This window comes from Rhinoraja longicauda, chromosome 33, assembly GCF_053455715.1.
Source record: "Rhinoraja longicauda isolate Sanriku21f chromosome 33, sRhiLon1.1, whole genome shotgun sequence".
Taxonomy (NCBI): Eukaryota; Metazoa; Chordata; class Chondrichthyes; order Rajiformes; family Arhynchobatidae; genus Rhinoraja; species Rhinoraja longicauda.
This window is the reverse complement of record NC_135985.1, coordinates 11,071,072-11,087,450: the sequence shown is the minus strand read 5'-3', so window position 1 is coordinate 11,087,450 and position 16,379 is coordinate 11,071,072. Positions and strand designations below refer to the sequence as shown.

Below are 16,379 nucleotides of genomic sequence, written 5' to 3'. Positions count from 1 at the left end.
AACTATTGACATCTTTGACATTCCAAGAAAAACATTAAGTTAATCATGCCAAGTTTATCTTCAAGAATGAAAATTTAAGTAAAAATTCACTTGGCCATAAACAGTTTAGGAGCCTGAATGGGAAAGCATAAATTTGAAGAGGTAACCAAATACTTGTAGCATTACAGCGGTACTACTGCGCACTCAGAAGCACATTTGGTCATTGAGGTTCAATGACCTGGACTGATATATGTTCACACACAATTGGACATTGGGTAGGATAATAAGAAGCTTAAAATAAATTTGTATATTTTCATACTGGTTTTCCACCTGCAATTACAGTGCCAACTGTGGACCACATATTTTGGACCCAACACCAAAACCATATATATATATTGCACAGTATATATATATATATATATATATATATATATATATATATAATATACCGTTTGAACAGTTAAAGTTTAAAGGGGTCATGAGCTGGACAGGCAAAATGGGACTAGCTTGGATACACACCTGGATTAGCATGGCCAAATTAGTGTGAGGGGCTTGTTACAACTCTGACTATAATTGAAATCTGTTAGCCAGTCGTACATTGCTTATCAAGAAACACCCCTATTTTAAAATCCATAAACATAGTTGTTCTAGTACGTTATGAGGAAGTGCATGCAATACACATCTTTTCCTGTTTTGCAAAGAAAATTACTGGATATGTTGATTTACATTAAACGGCAAAAAATATTTGGGCTAAAATGTTGATTACATTGCTGGAATTGTTACCATTACAGGAGTTATTACAACAGCTTTGGGATGTGATTTAAGATTGGACATGTGTTTCAACGTTAATTCTATGTCCAATTTTCAAGTGGAATTTAAAAGGGCGTTAGGCGATGTTGCAGATTACGAACTATGGGTGTGGAGCATCCTGCTGGTGGACATTAACAGAGCTCTTGCAGAACAAACTGCTGGAGGAAATGTGGGTCATGCAGCATCTGTGGAGGGAAATGGATAGTCAAGTTTGGGTCGAGACCCTGTCTCTGGATTGATGACATGAATTGCCCATTTGCTCCACAGCTACTAAGTTGCTCCAGCAGTTCATTTTTTGCTCCAAATTCTAATATCAGACATCTCATGCTTCCAAAGAGATTTCAAGTTCAGAACCTTGGAAACAATGTAGGGTGTGGAATCAGTCAGATTTTATGCCCGTCTACACTAATCCCATTTGCCCACATTAGGTCAGTATACTTTTAGGCCTTATACAAGTGTCTGTCTAAATGCCCCTTAAACTCAGTGATCATTTTCGATTCCATCACCTCATGTGGCAGTGCATTCCAGATATTAACCACCACGAGAAAAAAAAGTTACACTCACATCCTCTTTAAAACGCCTTCCTCTAACACAAAACCTATGGCCTCTTATTTTTGCAATTCTGATCATCTATGCCTCTCAACATTTTTCTACCTCGATCAGGTCACCTCTCAGCCACTTTTGCCTCATGAAAAACATATCAGCCCATCCCATCTCTTGCCGCTATTGGAGTCGTCCAATGTGAGGCAACTTGGAGTCTGGTAGATTGCCAAGAGATTGCAGGCGAATTAAACCGTTAATCTTCAATGCAATCTAGGGTGGGGGTGAATCAGTCAATTCCACCGGCAATTAATCAGGTCAAAGTAACTTGCAGCATTACCGACATGGACTTCAAATAACATCTTGCTGATAAGATACGGGTGCATCATGTCGGCATACAGTGGCTTCCCAGTCACATGCAATGCAGAAACTGGCTATTTTCTGTGAAGATGCAAAATAACTAAGTTTTCACAAGCAGCTACGCATTAATGCTGTGGGATCACACCCTCCTCTAGGCCGCAAGTCATGCTTTATCATGCTGGTGTCATCACACCAACATGGCAGACTTTTCATGACTCATTAACTACTTTTAATTTACTTTTCGATGTCCAACATTTACGACTACTGCAGGTTGACCTTTTAGATTGTTAAACAAGCTAAACTATGATTATGAAGAAAATTACTTGCACATGAATATACAATGGAAGTGTTAAAACAGATAGCAAAAGGTTTCATGGTAAAATAATATCCAAATCTGACCTTTACCCAAGCCAACTATGATCTTTTTTTCTTGCAGACTTAAAGTTATTTTAGAACTATATACAGTGCTCTCCATAACGTTTGGAACAAAGACTCACCATTTATTTATTTGCTTCTGTACTCAACAATTTGAGATTTGTAATAGGAAAAAAATCACATGTGGTTAAAGTGCACATTATCAGATTTTAATAATGACCATTTTTATACATTTTGGTTTCACCGTGTAGAAATTACAGTTGTGTTTAAACATAGTTCCCCCCCATTTTAGGGCACCATAATGTTTGGGATACATGGCTTCACAGGTGTTTGTAATTGCTCAGATGTGTTTAATTGCCTCCTTAATGCAGGTATAAGAGAGCTCTCAGCACCTAGGCTTTCCTCCAGTCTTCCCATCACCTTTGGAAACTTTTATTGCTATTTATCAACATGAGGACCAAAGTTGTGCCAATGAAAGTCAAATAGGTCATTATGAGACTGAGAAACAAGAATAAAACTGTCAGAGACATCAGCCAAACCGTAGGCTTACCAAAATCAACTGTTAGGAACATCATTAAGAAGAAAGAGAGCACTGGTGAGCTTCCCCAAACACCAGTCTGACAGATCAGAAACACTCTTCAGGAGTCAGTTATGGATTTATCAATGACCACACTGTCCGCAGAAGACTTCATGAACAGAAATACAGAGGCTACACTGGTTAGCCACAAAAATAGAATGACCAGGTTACAGTTTGCCTAGAAGTACTTAAAAGAGCAACCACAGTTCTGGAAAAAAGTGTTGTGGACAGATGAGATGAAGATTAACTTATATCAGAGTGATGGCAAGAGCAAATAATGGAGAAAAGGAACTGCCCAAGATCCAAAGCATACCACCTCATCAATGAAACACTGTGGTGGGGATGTTATTGCCTGGGCATGTATGGCTGCTGAAGGTACTGGCTCACTTATCTTCAGTGATGATACAACTGCTGATGGTAGTAGCATAATGAATTCTGAAGTGTATAGACACATCCTATCTGCTCAAGTTCAAACAAATGCCTCAAAACACATTGGCCGGCAGTTCATTCTACAGCAAGACAACGATCCCAAACATATTGTTAAAGCAACAAAGGAGTTTTTCAAAGCTAAAAAAGGTCAATTCTTGAGTGGCCAAGTCAATCACCCGATCTGAACCCAATTGAGCATGCCTTTTATATGCTGAAGAGAAAACTGAAGGAGACTAGCCCCCAAAACAAGCATAAGCTAAATATGGCTGCAATACAGGCCTGGCAGAGTCACAGACTTCAAGCAGTCATTGCAAAGGATATGCAACAAAATACTAAACATGACTACTTTCATTTACATGACATTGCTATGTCCCAAACATAATGGTGCCCTGAAATGGGGGGACTATGTATAAACACCACTGTAATTTCTACATGGTGAAACCAAAATGTATAAAAATACCCTTTAATAAAATCTGACAATGCACTTTAACCACATGTGATTTTTTTCTATTACAAATCTCATAATTGTGGAGTACAGAGGCAAAATAAATGAAAGATGGGTCTATGTCCCAAACATTATGGAGGGCACTGTATACTGCGAAATGCAAACTAATCACTAACTTCCCCAAAGTCCTTTCTCACATCAGACAATGCAAACCCATCAAAGCCTCATGATGTACAAATTAAATGAATCGTTCCAGCTCTCCTTTCACACGCTGTTAAGTGCAAATTAATTAACCAATGTTAACAAGCTACCTATTAAAATTGCTTGCTGACAACAAAAATACAGCTCCATATCTACAATTAAAGCCATTCCTTCCTTGTTTTATCATCCAAGAGGATAGCAGCTAAATGTTGATTTTACTGCAGAGGCAACAGGAACTCTGCCCCTGGTTCTTATTGTAATAGTGCTCCATGTGAGAGCTTTCCTTATGCCATTTGGCTGCAAATTCCCATGTTACTATAGCAAATACACACCTAGGAGACATTTGGGATGCTTTTAAAACACGTCAAGAAAAAGGTGCTATTTAAAATTTCAAATGCCATATTTTTCTTTACATGTTCTGTACTATGCTTGAAATAATACCCTACATACGTTTCTTGTATAAAATCATGGAACTGCAGATGCCGGTTTACACAAAAGGACAAAGTGCTGGAATAACACAGCAGGTCAAGCAGTATCACTGGAGAATGTGGATAGGTGACATTTCGGGTCAGGTCTGAAGAAGGGTCCCAACCTGAAACCTCACCTATCCATCTTCTCCAAAGATGCTGCCTGACCCGCAGAGTTACTTCAGCGCTGGGTCCTTGTATGTTTCTCTTGTGGTTGGAGTGGTGGAAGATTGTGTAGCCTCTACTTCTGAAAAGGTTTCTAGTTTCTAGACGAGGTCTAGGTTGACAAATACAAATAGTGAAATAATAACTGCTGTGACTGAATGGAGATTTATATTTATCCATAAATAATGGAGATTTTAAAAGAAATACAAAATGGTGCCCTGTCTATGACAGTGATGAATTGATCCAAGTACTTTGCCTCTAAAATTAATTTCAGTTGCCAAGATCTGCCACATATTCAAATACATTTTGTATCAGGGATGAATACAAAGTTTAATTACTTAATAACCACCGAACACAAGAAAAGTGGCAAATATTATTGCTTCGAGATAGATCAATATTGAGGGGTGAACTAAAATTAAAATTGAATACAAAAAGTACAAATTGCTAACCGTATTTAGACACTTGTTTCCCTATATTAAACCAATGGGGCTGGAGATGGAAACAAAACGGGTTTTTGAAACTATGAACTGTAAAATATAAAGTGGTAAATTTTCCCACTTTGGATAAGTTAGAGCAAGTGCAGATTTCAGAATGATTCTGTAACCACGGATGAAACCAAAATCAACAAAACGCCGCTGAAAATCTGGGTTGAGTTTACAGGAAGCACCATGGCCGAGTTACAAAATTAAAAATGCAGATTTCATTAGTGATGGCTACTTTCATTTCATGAAATGAAAAAGTGTGTATAAAAGAGAAGATTCAAGTTAAGATTTTCAAAAGTTAGGAACTTCAACATACAGGCAAATTATAAACTTTTTGTAGCAGTACAATGTTTTTTTCTAATGTTTAAATGGCTAAGAGATACCAAGTTGTCAAATGGTATTTTATCTGTTCCAACTAAATTGGACAATGTCTAACTCATGAGAAAGCTGGGTAAAACCACAGTCTACTCGTGAGCTAGACATTAGCCATTCAAGATTGAGCCTGTTTATTGGCAACAGATTAGGACCAAGCTTCATTTCCGCACTTTGAATAAAAAAAACAGACAATTTTATTTTTACTAGCGTGATGTATAAATAACGCATACATCTTAGTTATTTACTGAAGTCAAATAACCAGTGCAATGTGAGGGGTATGGAAAGTTTGACTTGGGGTGAGATGGGGGTTGATGAAGAAAGAAAAATAGGGGAAATATATCACAAAGAATTAAACTATATCATCAAAGAATCTATCACTTATACCTCCTCCAATGTCATCTACTGTATCTGCTGTTCCTGGTGTCAACTTCTCTACATTGGCGAGACCAAGTGCAAGCTCAGCGATCGTTTCGCTGAACACCTCCACTCAGTCCCCTTTAACCTACCTGATTTCCCGGTTGCTCAGCACTTCAACTCCTCCTCCCATTCCCAATCTGACCTTTCTATTCTGGGCCTCCTCCATTGTCAGAGTGAGGCCCAGCGTAAATTGGAGGAACTGCACCTCATATTTCGCTTGGGTAGTTTACAGCCCAGCGGTATGAACATTGACTTCTCTAACTTCAAATAGCCCTTGCTTTCCCTCTCTCTCTCTCTCTCTCCATCCCCTCCCCCTTCCCAGTACTCCCACCAGTCTTACTGTCTCCGACTACATTCTATCTTTGTCCCGCCCACTCCCCTGACATCAGTCTGAAGAAGGGTCTCCCATTCCTTCTCTCATTCCGTCACCCGTTCCTTCTCTCCAGAGATGCTGCCTGTCCCGCTGAGTTACTCCAGCATTTTGTGTCTACAAAGAATGAAACTATCTGACGTGATGAGGGGGAAAATTCAAGCTATGAATTCTAAAGGTCAATTAGACCGTGTCATTCCATCCGAGACCACAATGCTAGGTCAGAAGCTGCTTTATTGTACTAGATTTCAGGCCTTTTAATCAAGTTCAGGTTTTATCTAAAACAATTTGCAACAAGGTACAAGATTTGCTCACACTCATTCCAGATGAGCACAAGTGGCAGGAATTAGAAATTCCAACCATCCTGTCTGTACAGCTGAGAAATTGAGATTGTTTAGCATCCGGCTCACTAGAACACCAGTTCCACATGCGCTTTAAATTCACCTGGTTTAATGGAAGATTTATCATGCAGCCACGTGAAATCCAAAAATAGCCAAATTAAAAGCATTTTTGTGCATTAATAGGAGCCTATGGTCCAAACAGTCCCAAGTATGCCAGATGTTATTGTTTTGGTTTTAGTGAACTTAAATTTGATATACCATTGATATACTCTGAGCTTCAATCTGTTGCTCAGGCCCAATGTAAATAGAGGAGAGATGCGAGACTTCTGCCGGTGCCTTCGGATAAAGGTCCATTCCCAACATCTCAATCTGGAAGACCAATGATACGAAAAACTTGCAAATAAAATAGGACAGAAAAGGGTCACTAAAACATCAAATTCAATTATTGTGCATGCACGTTCAGAATGGGAAATCTTATTACCCAATAACTTCAGCAGCATTATCGCAGCATTCCACACTAGATAAAGACATACAGTATATCTAGAGTATATGTGCAATTGGTCAGTAGATCCCACTGTGAGATTCCAGAACCTCTTAGCACTCGGTTGGTTATGGAGCGAGACAGCACAGAAAGTGGAGCACAGGTAGCGAGCCTACCTGCTCCATGCCACCCAAATTGGTGAAGACCCTTTATATTTTGAATGGTAAAAATAATTGAACAGCTGGTGCAAAAAGTGTTTGAATGTTTATCGGTTTGCTTCCTTCGTGAATTGTGATAGGTTCAAGGATATATATTTTTAAACCATTTACTTACATTGAGTACATGCAAGAGTAACTCAGCAGGTCAGGCAGCATCTCAGGAGAGAAGGAATGGGTTACTGCCTGACCTGCTGAGTTACTCCAGCATTTTGTGAATAAATACCTTCGATTTGTACCAGCATCTGCAGTTATTTTCTTACACTTTGAGTACATGCAAGATATTTTCCATTAAAATTAGTTGATAAAAAGTTGCAACAATCTGTTAGTCAGCAATCCCTACATCATATTAGGAATCAGTTGACATTTTGTGAAAAGGTGGTGGGAGAAAGGAGGATGATAACAAAGATAACATCGCTGCTAGACAATGACTCCCACCCCATGCAGGACACTGTCACTGCACTGAGTAACTCCTTCAGTGACAGACTCCTTCACCCCAAGTGCGTGAAGGAGAGATATCGGAGGTCCTTCCTTCCAGCTGCTGAGACTGCACAACCAGTGCTACTCCCACCAGACCAGTCAACAGACCAGTTAACAGTAACAGTAAAGAAAAAACGCAGTAAATGATGACAATTATCCTTATCTTTATAATGAATGTCTCTTGCTATCCACTTTGCTGCTGTAACACTGCAAATTTCCCCAGCATGGGACAAGTAAAGGAATATATTATTATATTATAACAACAGGCCAGAGTGTTATTTAAAAACTCATATCTCCATTTCCCAGAAACTAGTTAAAAAAAGGAATGGTAAGTCGGAAAAGAAGCTAATTTCAGCGTGCCATTTACAATAAAGAGAGGTAAATTAATAAAGAGCAAATAAAATAAATCTTTGTGATGAGAAAGTTGCCTAATGTTTTTGAGAGAATATTGCAAGGCAATATTACCAAAATGAAAGTCAACATGATACAAATTTTAAGATTGAAATGGGCAAATATCAAGCATCATGCATTAACTCACTTAACAATTGAACCAACAATACATTAAATAGGCCAAAAAGCTGAATCAATCCATGTGGATTGACAATGAGATTTTTCTAAATCAATCTTACTTTGTAATTCTCAAATTTCTATGACCTATATAAAGTTAGCTTCAATACACGACGACCAATTTCTGCCACAATAATCTTTTTAAAGCACAAGTTCCTTCACGGTAGCAGTGACAAAACACAACAAAGCTTATATACAGTTTGAGATCTTAAACCGCCGGAACATGAATCGGCATGTGGGTTTCGACTGCATCATGTGTCATTTCCAGGAAATACTAACATTTTCCACTGTTTGCGTGAAATTAGTAGAACAGTTTGCAATCAATGCTACATTGAAAAGGAAAAAGTACTTGTCCATTGTGTCAGGAACTAACGCAATCAGAAAATGTTTCACTCTTATGAAGAATGGTCATTTGTCATCATGTTCAAGAAAGTGCAATTAAATGAATGTAGTAACAAGGAACCTCGGATGCTGGTTTACAAAAATGGACAGAGTGCTGGAGTAACTTAGCAGATCAGACAACATCTCTGGAAAATATGGACATGGTTTGGAAATGTTTAGAGGGATATGGACCAAACGAGGGTAGATGGGAATTGTAGATGGGGTATCTTTGTTGGCGTGGGTATGATGGGTCAAAGGGCCTATTTCCATGCTGTATAACTCTATGACTCTCTAAGCACTATGCTACCCAACTCCATGTCATGCTGGTTAAGAAATTACTTCAGGTCATGTTCTGACCTGAAACATCACCTATCCATGTTCTCCAGAGATGCTGCCTGGCCCACTGAGTTACTCCGTCATTTTGTGTCCAATTAAATGATCACCCAGCTGGTCACAGCCAATTCCCACAAAACACATGAATAATCAAATAACCTGTTTAGTTACTGGCGATTGGAACATCAGCAGAACTCAAGTTGTATCCAAATATTTACACCATTTGAACAAACAGCCCACACCTCATTAATACTTCTGCAAATAGACAACAACTTTGACAGAGATCTCACCCACACAGCAATGTATTGATATGCCAGTTTTCATCAAGTATTCAAACCTAAAAATCAGTCTTGAACCGAGTCTTGTGTTTCAAATTAGAGGCTCAGGATGATACAAGAATGAAAAGCAATAACATAACAATTTCTACTGCTCTCATTACCAATGACATCAATGGTAAGACAAACCACTTCAAGAACTCAATAAAATACTGTAAGGTTGCCTGATGGCACGCATGGAAGCAGCTTGGCACAGCAGTGACATCACATTGCCACGCTTCTACAATTGTGCTTGACATCTTAGATGGCGAAAAAAAAACAAAAGACCAAAGCCCCCAGTGCAACCCATCCAGTTTATAGTCATCATAACAGGGCTTCAGGAATGAATAAATGAATGAATGAATAAGTTTATTGGCCAAGTATGTGCATATACAAGGAATGTGCCTTGGTGCTCCGCTCACAAATGACAACACAAACATACAGTTAACAATTAAGAATAAAGCATAATCACATCAAAACAATAAGGATACACCATTACAGTCTAAACATGTGGGTGAAAATAAACCAGAGCAAAAAAGAGACTGCAGACTTTGGTTATTGAGTAGAACTACTACGCGTGGAAAAAAGCAGTTTTCATGTCTGGCTGTGGCTGCTTTGACAGTCCGGAGTCGCCTTCCAGAGGGAAGAGCTTCAAAGATTTTGTGGCCAGGGTGAGAGGGGTCAGAGATGATCTTGCCTGCTCGCTTCCTGGCCCTTGCAGTGTACAGTTCGTCAATGGGGGAAAGGTTGCAGCCAACAACCAACAACAGAAGCTATCCCCAATAAAGATAAAAACTCAACGGCGAAGAGAGTTCAGTAACCACAATCTCAGAAGTGAATCCTACAGAAGTGGAGAATATACTCAGAAATCTCACATGCTGCAATTGTGAAAAATCCAACCGCAACAAAGACACAGGAGTATCTCAGCAAAGGGAATATGACCAGTTTCCCCCTTCCATTAGCTGCTCCCTGAATTGAACTGCAAATTCCTTCCACCGAGACAATGGACAGGGCTTTCACTGCTGGCAATTCCTTGAAAAATACAGGGAGTAGCACATCCTTTTTTTTAAACTCACTGAACCCCCCATGTCTCCATCAATGAACGAGGACAGTCGAATTGAAACAGGATTGTAGACAGGGCTTCAAACTAAATACGACAATGGGAGGGCTCTGAGAACTGGATGTTTAATAAATCTAGAGGAAATGATTGAGTAGTGGCATAGCACGAAAAAGAAATTGGTAAGCCAAGTATGACAGGGTGGAGTGAATATGCAAGCAAAAGCATGCAGCTCCGAACAAAGTAAAAGCCCTGAAAGTATTTATCTAAATGCATGAAGCATTTGCAGTAACAAAGATGAGTTAACAGTACATAGCAACATACAAGTGTGACCTTTAGGGTGACCAGTACTGGCTGCTCAATATTCCAGGTTATGCAAGATTCCAGAAAATAAGGCAGAAAAGGTGAAAGGGACAGAGTAGTGTCGTTAATAACAGGCAGATCAGTGTTGATCCTGATAGTGAAGATAGTGATGTAGAATCAGAGCTGGGATCGGAGGAATTGAGAAAAAGATTACCAGGGAAGCAGGGAAAAGGCTTTAATGACACACTCAAACCCTCTGTGAATGGAGCAACACCCCCACTAACCCGTGGTCATCCCCAACTTTGCAACCACTCAAAACAGAGCAACGTTAGGGGTGGTATTCAGGTCCATGGCATAGCTTAAGTCCATGCTTTCGGAACGCACCGAAGCCCTACATAAACAGGAGAAAGTCACTATAAACTACCAATCCACCTACTCCATGAAGCATCTCCTGCCTCATCTGTGGGCAAATCTGCTGTCCCCACACTTGAACACAGAAACAGAATGAACATGGATTATCTCTGATTCAAAGGAGCTACCTCCAAAACATGTTTACCCCAATACCCAAAGCATTTGCCTTGGCCTATTAAGTTTTAGGCAAACCTTGGAGCACTCTGGACCCAACCTTAAAAATGCAGAAAGATTTGTTTTAATCTAGTTCAAGAACAGTTTTGAAGTGCAATCACAATTTTTCATAAAACTCCAATAGTCATCTGCCTTGTTATCATTATTCAGAAAACCTGGGGTTCAGCAACTGATTCATTATGTGATGGTTCAGAACTTCCAGTCTTTTAATTCTATTTCACTCTTAACATCTGTGCAATTATAAATGCAATTCCGAGAGGTTACACATTCAATGATCCAAAATATGTATCGTTGTATAGCTGAAGATGGAGTGCCAACTAGGCACTCCCTTTATTTCTGAAGGAAAAAAAATCAGTCTGTTTTTTTATAACCATCTTAGACCAGTCCGAGAAATTTAACTTGCATGAATACATACATTTTAGTGCAAAATCTATTATTTCATGCAGTATAGATTTTATATTTATCTGTAGATATTTGAAATGGAAAACCTAAATAAGCTTAAAATATTATTTAAGCGCCAAGTTACACATCTTGACAATTGCCTCATAAGTGTACGGAGCTTTAAAAATCAGATTTACAAAAGCCATATCCTGATATATTGGGCGACACCTCTTAAACTTGACAATAAATGCTACTAATCTCAGAGAAGAGTGACAGCACATGAACAAAGGCTCTGGAAAGGATGACACTCAGTCATAATTCCACGTCGATTAGTTTGGCTTCAGTCTTCTGGAGGTCAAGTGGATATAAGGGGCATTTCCCACCTTCCAGAGAAATGGTAATCTGCTAGGCAGGCTTATCTGCATTTGTCTTTAAGTCTATTTGCAGCAGTTGGTAAGTGTGCTGGAAACAAGCCACTTCGCAGCTCTCCTGTTCAGGAAAAGGCTGGTGCCAAATTTGAAATCAGAATTAAAAACAAAATAGATGGAAAACAGCAAAAATACATATATGTTTAAAACAACCAGGTTTCAAAGAAGGAACTGGCAGCAAATTAACCCTTGGGTTGTAACTCCAAGCCATAGACATGCGTTACCCCATTATTAGCCACTGATGTATGCTGAGGTAAGCTCCATTCATACTACACACATTCTACCTTTACTTGGCTGCTTTTCCTACAGCAGATCAATGGATTACTGCACGCTACTCCAAAATTATAACTACATCGAGGAAACAATCATCCCCACATCACTGCCAAGAAAAAACAAATGTATAAATGAAACACTGGCCCAGCTAGTCTCAATGTGGGTGTGACATTGGTGACACTGACAGAAAACAACTGTGGGCACCCCAGGCAAAGCCACTTCCAGGATAGGAACAGTGTGTTCAATTACTCCAACATGTGCTTACTTAATGGGATTTCTGTTGACAGTACACCAAACATTAATGCTTATCCGGGAAAGTATATGAAGCACCAAATGATCTCAAACAGCACGGCAGGAGATGAAAATGTCTGGAGCAAAGGTGAAGCAACTGCAAATTGAAAGAGTTTTTTTGGGAAAGTAGATAAAATTTGAAAAAGGGATCAGCTTAGGGTGCTATATTCCCTACTGCAGGTTTAAAAGACAGCCAGAACACCATTTCTTCAAAGTGAAATCAGGGAATGGAAATTGCATTTTATTTGAATAGGATTTCTTTAAACTTAGGAAAAAGAAAATAATCTTTCCATTATAGCAATTCTTCAGATGTAGAGCAAAGTTAAGTGACGTGTAAAAGGTAATTTCTTCCAACTTCTATACATTCAAATATATCTTTCAATAAATAGATGCAGTTAAATGTTTAGTGGTATAGCAACATATTGCTTTAATTTCAATAAATTGATGACACATTCTGCTGATAACCAAATGATAGAAGCCTATTTAAAATGTCATTGCATAATGACACTGAGGAATCAACTATAGTTTGTAAAATAAATTCATTTAAATTCACTAGAAAATATGTTCCTGGAAATTTTGCAGAAGCGAGTTTGGCTGGGAATTCAGTACTCCCAGCCACGCTCTCGTAAATAAAACACAGCCAATTGTGCAAGCCAGGAAAGGAAAAGAATTACTTTCCCTTCGTACCAAACAGAGTTTTTTTAAAAGCCTGAAAACTAAAGAAAATTCTAACCGAGGTTAATAATTATTTCTCTGAACTCATCTGAATTCTATGCTGACAAGAGGCTGCAGATGCTAGAATCCAAATCAGAATGCTGGAGGAACTCAGCACATCAAGCAGCATCTGTGGGGGGAAATAGGTGCAAACAGACATCGCAAGTCTGAAGAAGGGTCTCGACTCGAAACATAATTTCTTCTCTCCAGCAGAAACTCCAGCATTTTGTGTCTACCTTCGATTTAAACCAGCATCTGCAGTTCTTTCCTACATCAGCATCAGGACTGAGATTGAACAAGAATTATTACTAGTATATAGCAGTAAAGGGGGGGGGGGGGCAAAGAGAAATAGGGGTTGGTAATAGATGGAATCAGTTGGGGAGGACATGGTGGGCAGATGGAAGTAGGTGAGAGGGTTGGTGGAGAAAGGATGATGGATAGAAACATGTTGGGTTCAGTGGGGTGAGGGTAGGAGATAACAAAGGGAGAAGAAAACTAGGTGAACAGAGGAGTGTGTGTTGAAGGAGAGCAGTGGAATGCAGGTTGCCCAAAATCAGAAGATTCAATGTTAAGTTCTGGAGGTCATAAGCCACCCAAGTAGAATAGCAGATGATCGTTCACATTGTTGAGGCCTGTCATAGCAATGGACAAAGCAGAAGACAGACAGGTCAGTGTGAGATTGGGAAGGAAAGTTAAAATGATGTGCAACTAACTGGAAGATTGAGATGGTTGGTGCGGACAGCGCTCAGGTGCTCCGCAAAATGGTCGCCTAGACTATACTTAGTTTCACCCTTGTAGAGATCTCGACAATTGCAGAACTACGAGTCAAAAGTATTTCATTGTTATATGTACCGACAGTAGAACAGTAAAATTGTTTCTTGCAGCAGCATGAGTGGCCAGTTATTAAATTAAAAGTCAAATATCAAGTCATCTGCCTTAAAAAAAATGTTTTTCAGGTGGAAACACTTCAGTGAGGATAAACCATAATAGTAGGTAGGGAAGGCAATCTGAATCCTTGGGGGCGGGGGGGGGGGGGGGGGGGGGTTATTTCCCTGCAATGAACAGAAAGCAAAGAAATGGGTGAGAAATAGAGGGAACTACACATAACCCACCAGTTCAACATTCTTATCTGCACTGCAAGACTAATTTGGATACTAAATTCGAATGTTGGGTGAAGTTTAGAAAAACACATAAATCCACTTATCTCTTACACACAGCAGGAGGAAATGCACACAAAGAGGATCATTCAATTTCGCACCACCCTGAACCATTCACGTCAAGTTAAAGATTGATAGCTGTGACTAGTGAATTGCGTAATGTTGCTCCTTTGAACGAGGTAAGATACCGAGATTTAAAACTTCTACATTTGCCCAGTAAAACCTTTGGACACAGTCTGTCTTCATTGCGGTTCTGTTGCCTCTTCTGCCAATTTATGACGATGAATCCAACTCAAAGAGCAGATCTCTTTATTTACCGAATAGATAACGGGAATGTGGCAGCAAAACAAAATAAATATATATATACTACTGTACATGACAAGTGCAATAGAATATCCGCCATTAACATGTGCTCCTCCAACCTCAACGATGTCGGATTGACAACCAGGAATAGTAAAAAATCATTTAAAAAAAATACATTGATACCTTCCCTAAAGTACCGTAGAACAACATTTTACGGGTGAGCAAAACTAAAAGATAAATAGGTAATTGACATGAAACACGTAAACACACACAAGAATCGGTCCATTTCCTGGAAACAGTCATTACTTGGAAATGGATCTCATCACAGGGTGTGGGCATGCACCAGCCGCTGAGATGACCGAAACCAATAACGCCCGGGCAAAATAGTGCTGTACAAGGACCAAGTACCGTGGAACAAGAGCCTTCAGACTGGAGTTTAGGACTACTAATTTGGTCACAAAAATTTAGTGCCACTTCTCACGTTCATTTGTAAGCTGCCTGTGTACGGGATATCTTCTTTCCCCCATCAACTAACGTTATAAACTGATATGATCTTACACACAATTATAATCGCGTTGAAAACCTCGATCATCGACATAAATAACGTTTTGTTTTTTAAATCACTCAATTGTCTGCTATAGCCTAATGGTCCCCCCCAGATTAAACACCTGTCTGGATCCTAAACAAACTGCAGCCTATCTTTGTTTACCAGCACAAGCCCTTTTACATTAATACACTAATTAAAATTTAAAATGCACACGGTGTGGATGAGCCGACAGTGCTCGGCAGAATGTCATGTTAAACCCCACACGTTGGACCAAGCGATGGGGGGGGGGGTGCAAGGCCGGCCGTGCAACAGGAGGGCGATCGGGCAACCGGGCAACGGGAGAGGGATCATCAGGCCGAAGCGCTGCGAGAGCCGGGTGCCGGTACTCCCTCCAACCCGCTGGCTGCCAAGGGAACAACAACAACGGCCTCCAACGTGGGTGAGAGGGCCGGGCGGGTGGGGACACTCCGGCGCCCGGGCCAGGCGCCGTGCATCCCCCGCAGCCGTGGCACGGAGAGCGCCAGGCTTAAGGCCAAGGCCTCGGACTCCGGTGATTCCCTGGGCGGGGGAGGGGGAAGCATCGCATCGTAAGCCCGCCGCTGGAAAGCGCGGCAGCCAGTCTCTTACCCCGCAAACTCGATGCCCAGCACAGCAACAGCAGCGCGGCTCCGAACCACCGCATCGCTGGGGCCCGCATCCCGGGGCCTCCCGTCCGGCGGGATTAGATCGCCGACGCGCAGCCCGGCTGCCCAGCAGCGTCAGCGGCTCTCGGAGACCCCTCGCCCTCGGTGCTAAGCGAGCGCCAGCCGCTGGTTCCTGCCTTCCTGAATACGCCGCTCCCCGGCCCGGCCCATCCCGCCCCCGCTGCCAGATAAGGAGCCCGCTCGCCCTTAAAGGCGCCGCGCCCAGCTCCGAGCTGCACTCATTGTTGGACCTGCTCCAGTCGGAAACGCCCGCCCTTTGGTAAACACTGTGCATGCAGAGAATGAGGTAAAACTGAATGAGAACAAACAATCGCACAGCTCTCCCAGACTCGCTGCGAACGTGAGAGAGGAGCAGAGGTGGGCCATCAAGAGTGTTTAATTGTTAAATACATCGAGATCTGAATAATGAAGTTCTTGCATTCTGCAGCTTTACAGGCACATTAATGCAACCGAGAAATATACAATCTATATACTAAAACTCTCGTTTGTTATCTTGTTTGTGACTGAACTTGAGCCAAAACGGTACACGACA

The 16,379-nt window shown here is 40.7% G+C and overlaps 1 protein-coding gene across 1 annotated transcript in view; it reads right to left on the bottom strand.

The window, feature by feature from the left end:
- adam10a (ADAM metallopeptidase domain 10a) overlaps positions 1 to 15,999 on the bottom strand; it is a 105,053-nt gene extending 89,054 nt beyond the window's left edge. Inside the window, exon 1 of the mRNA XM_078427390.1 lies at positions 15,771 to 15,999. Within this exon, the coding sequence (XP_078283516.1) occupies positions 15,771 to 15,840 (70 nt within the window). The 5' untranslated portion in view covers positions 15,841 to 15,999. The remainder of the gene's footprint in view (positions 1 to 15,770) is intronic.
- Between the last annotated feature and the right edge of the window lie 380 nt (positions 16,000 to 16,379).